The sequence below is a fragment of the Morus notabilis genome, unplaced genomic scaffold, assembly GCF_000414095.1.
Source record: "Morus notabilis unplaced genomic scaffold, ASM41409v2 Scaffold49, whole genome shotgun sequence".
NCBI lineage: Eukaryota > Viridiplantae > Streptophyta > Magnoliopsida > Rosales > Moraceae > Morus > Morus notabilis.
The window spans coordinates 30,994-37,561 of NW_010358054.1; the positions used below are offsets into that span (position 1 = coordinate 30,994).

General features: G+C 43.2%; 2 protein-coding genes across 2 annotated transcripts; both read left to right on the top strand.

Moving 5' to 3' along the window:
- Window positions 1–2,886: 2,886 nt before the first annotated feature.
- On the top strand, window positions 2,887–3,441 carry LOC112090285. The gene has a single exon (XM_024161204.1). It carries the CDS (start codon window positions 2,887–2,889, stop codon window positions 3,439–3,441), a length of 555 nt encoding a protein of 184 aa, XP_024016972.1.
- A 276-nt stretch (window positions 3,442–3,717) lies between these two features.
- LOC112090286 lies at window positions 3,718–6,173 on the top strand. The gene is made up of 7 exons (XM_024161205.1): window positions 3,718–4,261; window positions 4,357–4,409; window positions 4,508–4,759; window positions 5,126–5,238; window positions 5,503–5,646; window positions 5,734–5,848; window positions 6,030–6,173. Exons 1-7 carry the CDS (start codon window positions 3,718–3,720, stop codon window positions 6,171–6,173), a joined length of 1,365 nt encoding a protein of 454 aa, XP_024016973.1.
- Window positions 6,174–6,568: the final 395 nt, after the last annotated feature.

Here is a 6,568-nt window from a genome sequence, read left to right on the forward strand (position 1 = left end):
TCGAAATTCAAATAGAAGATAGAGATTTGATTCCTTCTAGAAGTTTGACTTCTACTCTATAAATAAGATACGATGAAAAATTGCGTGAGATAATTTTTAACCTAACTTGAAGGGGGCTGGCCGAAATTCCCTTATAGAGAGAAGGAAAAATTTTTCCTCCAAAAAATTCCACATCGTGCATGCGTTGGTGTTTGTGGAAATTTGAGTGTTTATTGTAACCCGTTTTGTCTCATGTGTGCCCACACACACGTCTTCATGAATTCAAGGAATTGACGTGGAAGACTTTGGTTTTCTAAACACAGATTGGAGCAAGGACTGTTCGTGGTCAAAGAATTCAAGTTATCATTCGAGTCGGCTTCCAAGTATTTTTCCTGATTGAGTTCTTAATAAATGAATTAATGAGATTAATTTATTCATGCATAAATTAATATAATCTATAGAGTATCTCAAAAGTTTTATGAAAATTTTTGTTATACACGATATGCCTCCCCGCCACGCTTCCGCATCCAAATTCGATTCGGTTACCAACACGGTCGACCGGTGGTGTTGCACTGCTCTGTCACCGATCGATCGGTGTACACTGGGTTTGAACCTGTTTTGCCTAAAAAACCCTGTTTGACCCTGATTTTTAAGGAAAACCCAAATTAGCTTCATTTGGGAACCTAAAGTCAATGGCTTAGCATCTTTAATCCATGTTTTGGAATTAAAACCCTTGGAATGATGATTTGAAACATGAAATTGATTATGACACACTAATAGGAGATCAAAGGGTATAACTGAGACTTAATTGTTTTAGGGATGAGATTGGAATCCTAAAGTATTATCTTGTAACAGTGCTAGCTGAGGACTCGGATTGAGTGGCTTAAGGAAGTAGAAGCTGGAATAGTGCGCCGCTAGCCACAGGTTTGATAATTACAAGGTAGGATTTCTAACCCCTTTTCCTTGTGAGCATAATTTTCAAAAAGAGTTTTGGCCTTGCAAATATTTTAAAGAAAGGGGCTCGATTGCAAAACAAAAATCTTTGAAAGTCAGGGCTTGTTGTAGTTCACGGAACCCATGTCTTGTTGTAGTTCATGGGACCCATGGCATGTTGTAGTTCGTGGGATTATAATAACGATCTCATAAAGTTTAATAAATAATTTCTTAAGGAAATAGATCTTACGAACCGGTAAGCCCGCTGATGGCCTAGATAGGATGTGGAGAGTACATCCTCAGGGGCAGAACCCGAAACCCGGCCCGGGAAGGCTTGTACACTTGGTTGTGTAAGTAATTTCTATAAATTACTTGCTGATGCCTATAATACGATAATTTTCAATTATATTTCCTTTGAGAAAAATGATGTGAGGTTTCGGCTGTTGTGTTGGAACTGAATGTCTCATTTATTTACTTACTCATTTACCACTTTCTTATTTATTTATAAAGTTTATTTCAAATATATCCTACTAGGCCTTTCGCTCATGTTTTGCTGTTTTAAAAATGTTAACCACTCCTAGGAGACTTTAGGAGCAGTGCAGAGTAGCTGAGTTACTACCACCTGGTTGAGAGAGGATTGTATTCATCCTCCTGTGAGTATAAATGTAAGAATTTTTAAATTCTGCGAACTCCTGTACTTGGATTTCTAGACTGTGGATGATGTCTGTAACTGTAATGATTTATTTACATGTCATGTATGTATGGTAACGAGATCCTATGAAAAGATCCTGTAATTCATTTTAATTCAGTGTGTGGGGCTCGTCGGGAATTTCCTTTATTTTCTTGCGTTCAACCCCTATTCAAGCTCGACATCACCAACCCCCGCTCCGGGGTGTGATAGAGTGGTATTAGAGCCCTAGGTTAAGAATTCACAGGATTGTACATACATGTGTGACATTCAGAATCCGCTGAACAGTCTAGTTTCTTTTCAGATAAAGGAGATGCCGTCGCGTCGTAGGTCAGTTAACAACCCGGCACCACAGAACCAAGAGTTCCTGGATACCATGTATGCCATTTTTCAAGGCATGGCCACTCGAGCTCAGAATGAGCGACCGGCCAAGGACAGGAAGCAGAGTTACTTCTAGGAATTCAGGCGTGCACCTATCCCTACATTCAATAGTGAGGGAGGACCTCAAGAAGCGGTGTTCTGGTTAGACTCCATAGTTAAGCACTTAGATAGTATGGGAGTGCCGGAGGAATATCGGATAAAATTCACGGTATATAAGATGGAAGGCCAAGCAAGCAACTGGTGGAAGCAAGTAAGAAGAAGGAAGGCTTAATGTTGCGGAAATGACTTGGGACCAGTTTGAGACTCTCTTCAATGAACAATACTTCCTTCAGAGCTATAGGGATCAAAAGGCCTTGGAGTTTATGACCTCCCAATAGGGTGATATGACGATAAGGGAATATAAGGCTAAGTTTAATGACTTGTCCCACTTTGCGCCATCTCTGGTGGAATCTGAGCATTTGAAATGCCTGAAGTTTGAGAAACGTCTGAAAAATAATGTAAGGAGACCCTTCGTGCCTCTAAGGATCTGAAATTTTCAAGGCCTGGTGGATGCTGCTACAAGCGTGAAATAAGATAACTTGGCCTATCAGCAAAACAAGGAAGCAGCTGGCCGAGTTTCTACTTCAGGTGGACCCTTTGCTTCGGGTGGGCCACAACGGAGCGGTAGAAGAGACCGTAATTATGGGCAGGTCAGTGGAGACGTGATCAGTGGTGGTAGTAGTTCATCTGGGAGTGACAAAAATTATCCTTACCGACCAAAGTGCCATCACTGTGGGCATATTGGTCATATTAGGAGGAACTGTCCTAATCGAAATCAACCGCAGACTCAAAAGCCCCAGAGTGATACTTTTTATGGTCACGAGAGGCCATTGCAGTTTATGCCACGTTACCAGTCGCAGCTGTAAATGCCAACGTTCTACCCTCCTGTGCCAGCCTACCGACCACCTCAGTACCCACAGTTTCAGCCTCAGGTGTCGGGACTAGTACAGATACCTCCACCACAACAGTATAGGCCACCGACCCAAAGGCCTAATATTAGTGATAAAGGGAAGGGGAAAGTGCAAGGACAAGCTTATACCCTGACAGGAGGTAGTTCTGGAGGCCATGCCAGTATTATGATGGTTAAGGGTATGATTCTAATATCTCATTCTCTAGCACATGTACTGTTTGATACTGGTGCTACTCATTGTTTCATTTCAAGTTCATTTGTCCAAACTTTGAAATTGAAAGCAGAGTGTTTGGAAACCCCAATGATGTTGAACTCCCCACTGGGATGTGTGGAGGTAGCTAGTATGTGCAGATCGTGTGAAATCACGATTGGAGGTGAGCGATTGAGAGCTGACCTGGTAATCCTTCCGATGAGTCTGTTTAACGTGGTATTCGAAATGGATTGGTTAGCGAGATACGGTGTGATTGTCGATTGTTGCTATAGGAGAGTGACTTTGATGACTGATTCCTGAGTGATGATCGCTTATCAAGCGGACATGAATCCAGTCCTAGAAGAACGACTGTTGAAATACAGCGTCGGAGGACGGAGGAACCTAACCTGCTTTTCTTTCCTTCTTGCTCTAGAAGGTGAAACTGAGGTGATTGAAGACAGTGCGGGAATACCTGTAGTGGATGAGTTTGTAGATGTATTCCCTGAAGAGCTACCTGGTTTACCGCCGGACTGAGAAATTAAATTCTGCATCAATTTGGTTTCGGGAACGGCACCCATTTCTATTCCTCCATACTGAATGGCACCTGCTGAAATGAGAGAATTAAGAAAGCAGCTTGAAGAGCTAGCGGGAAAGGGGTACTTTAGGAATAGTACTTATCCTTGGGGTGCACCGGTTTTATTTGTGAAGAAGCATGACGGATCCCTCCGGTTGTGCATTGACTATCATCAATTGAATAGAGTAACTGTGAAGAACAAATACCCACTACTGAGGATCGATGAGCTATTCGATCAGTTGGGTGGGTCACAGTATTACTCTAAGACTGACTTGAGATCTGGGTATCATCAATTGAAAATCAGGGAGGAGGACATCCCGAAGACTGCTTTTCAGACTCGGTATGGACATTTTGATTTTTTGGTGATGCCATTTGGGTTGACGAATGCCCCGGCTGCATTCATGGATTTAATGAACCATGTTTTCCAGCCGTACTTGGATTGGTTCGTGATCGTCTTCATTGATGACATCTTGGTGTATTCGAAGACTTGGGAAGAACATGAACAACATTTGAGGATTGTTCTTCAGACTCTTCGTGAACACGAATTGTATGCAAAGAAGGACAAGTGTGACTTCTGATTGACGGAAGTAAAGTTCCTTAGTCATGTGATATCAGGACAAGGAATTTTTGTGGACCCTTCCAAGATTGAAACTGTGCTACAGTGGGAGATGCCGAAGAATGTGGTGGAGATCCGAAGCTTTCTCAGACTCGCAGGGTACTATCGGCATTTTGTAAAGGACTTCTTGAGCATTGTTGCACCGATGACTCGGATGACCAAGAAAGAAGTCAGATTCGAGTGAACATGCCTTTCAGGAATGGAAGGCAAGGCTGACAAGTGCACCAGTCCTGACTATTCCTAATACCGAGGAGCCATATGAGGTGTACTCTGACGCCTCGGGGGTTAGACTTGGTTGTGTTTTGATGCAAGGTGGACGCGTTGTAGTTTACACATCCCGCCAACTGAGACCACATGAACGGAACTACCACACGCATGACTTAGAATTAGCAGCAATGATATTTGCTCTGAAGATATGGAGATGTTATCTCTATGGAGCAAGGTTTCAGGTCTTTTCTGATCATAAGAGTCTAAAGTACTTGTTTACTCAGAAAGATTTGAACCTCAGATAGAGGAGGTGGGTGGAGTACATGGAAGATTACGACTTCATGCTACAGTATCATCCGGGAAAAGCTAATGTGGTAGCTGATGCCCTTAGCAGGAAGACCTCGGGGACTTAAGCGTCATTAGCTCTGGAAGACTGGAAGAGGACTGAGGTTGTGAGCGATTATGACCTCCAGTATCACGAGGATTATCACCAGGCTATGGTGTATAATCTGATCTCCGCACCGGCCCTTGTGCAACAAGTCAAGTAGAATCAGTGGCAAGATCCTCATCTCCAAGGAATCTGGGTTTGAATCCAAAATGGAGAGCAGCTTGAGGATTGGAGAATCCGAGAGGATGGGACGCTGTACTTTCACGACCGCCTAGCTGTTCCTAAAGTGGATGAGATTAAGAAGGCAATTCTGCATGAGGCTCATAAATCGAGGTACGCTATTCATTCAGGAAGTACCAAGATGCACCAGGACCTGAAGAGGCAATACTAGTGGAGAGGCATGAAGAAAGACGTTCGTGAGTACATCTCAGAATGTGTAACTTGCCTCCGGATTAAAGCTGAACATCAGAAGCTAGCTGGAGAGTTGCAGTCTCTACCTGTTCCGGGATGGAAATAGGAGCACATCACGATAGATTTTCTGATGGGACTACTGAGAATTGAGCATAGACACAATGCCATCTGGGTGGTGGTGGACAGGTTGATGAAATCTGCGCATTTCATACCGTTCCATGCAACGTATTCTCAAAACATTCTAGCTAAATTGTACCCAGAGCATGTTGTTAGACTTCACGGAGTGCCGTTGTCGATCACGTCCAATTGTGACACGCGTTTTAATGCAAGGTATTGAAAGAGTTTCTAGGAAGCCATGGGAATAGAATTGAACTTTAGCACAACATTTCATCCTCAGACTGGTGGACAATATGACAGAGTTATTCAGATTCTTGAGAATATGCTTCGTGTTTGTATTCTGGATTTTTGCGAGAACTGGAAGAAATACCTGCACCTTGCTGAGTTTGCCTGCAACAACAACTATCAAGCCATTGTATGGTCGTCCGTATAGATCACCTGTCTGTTGGTTGGAACCTGAGGATCGACTCACTACTGGACCAGAGGTTGTCCAAGAGAACAATGAGAAGATAGTTGTGATTCAGGAACAATTGCTAACAGCTCAAAGTCGTCAAAAGAGCTATGCTGACAGAAGGCGTAGGCCTTTGGAATTCCAGGAAGGTGACATCATTTTGCTGAAGGTTTTCCCACGCAAGGGAGTTGTTCGATTTGGTGTGAAAAAGAAGCTCGCGCCAAGGTACATTGGACCGTTCCTGATCGTGCAACGAGTCGGTATTGTGGCGTATTGTCTTGCCCTGTAGCCTGAGTTATCTCACATGCATGGCATGTTCCATGTCTCCATGCTTCAGAAATGTCAACCTGATCCGGAAGCTGTAGTGCAATGGTATGACATTCCGATACAGTATGACACGACATACGAGGAGGCACCAGTTCAGATTCTTGACCGGAAGATGAAGAGTCTGCGTCATCGTGAGATTCTGTTAGTGAAAGTATTGTGGCAGTACCATGGGGCTGAGAAAGCAACATGGGAGCTTGAAACAACGATGCAGGAATGATACCCGCATCTGTTGCCATTGTGAGGTGAGTTCTAATTTCGAGGACGAAATTCCTTAAGGGGGGTAGAGTTGTAACACCCCGAAGAATTAAATGGGATTAAATGAGATAATTAAGATTTATTAGTGTGCTTATCTGATTT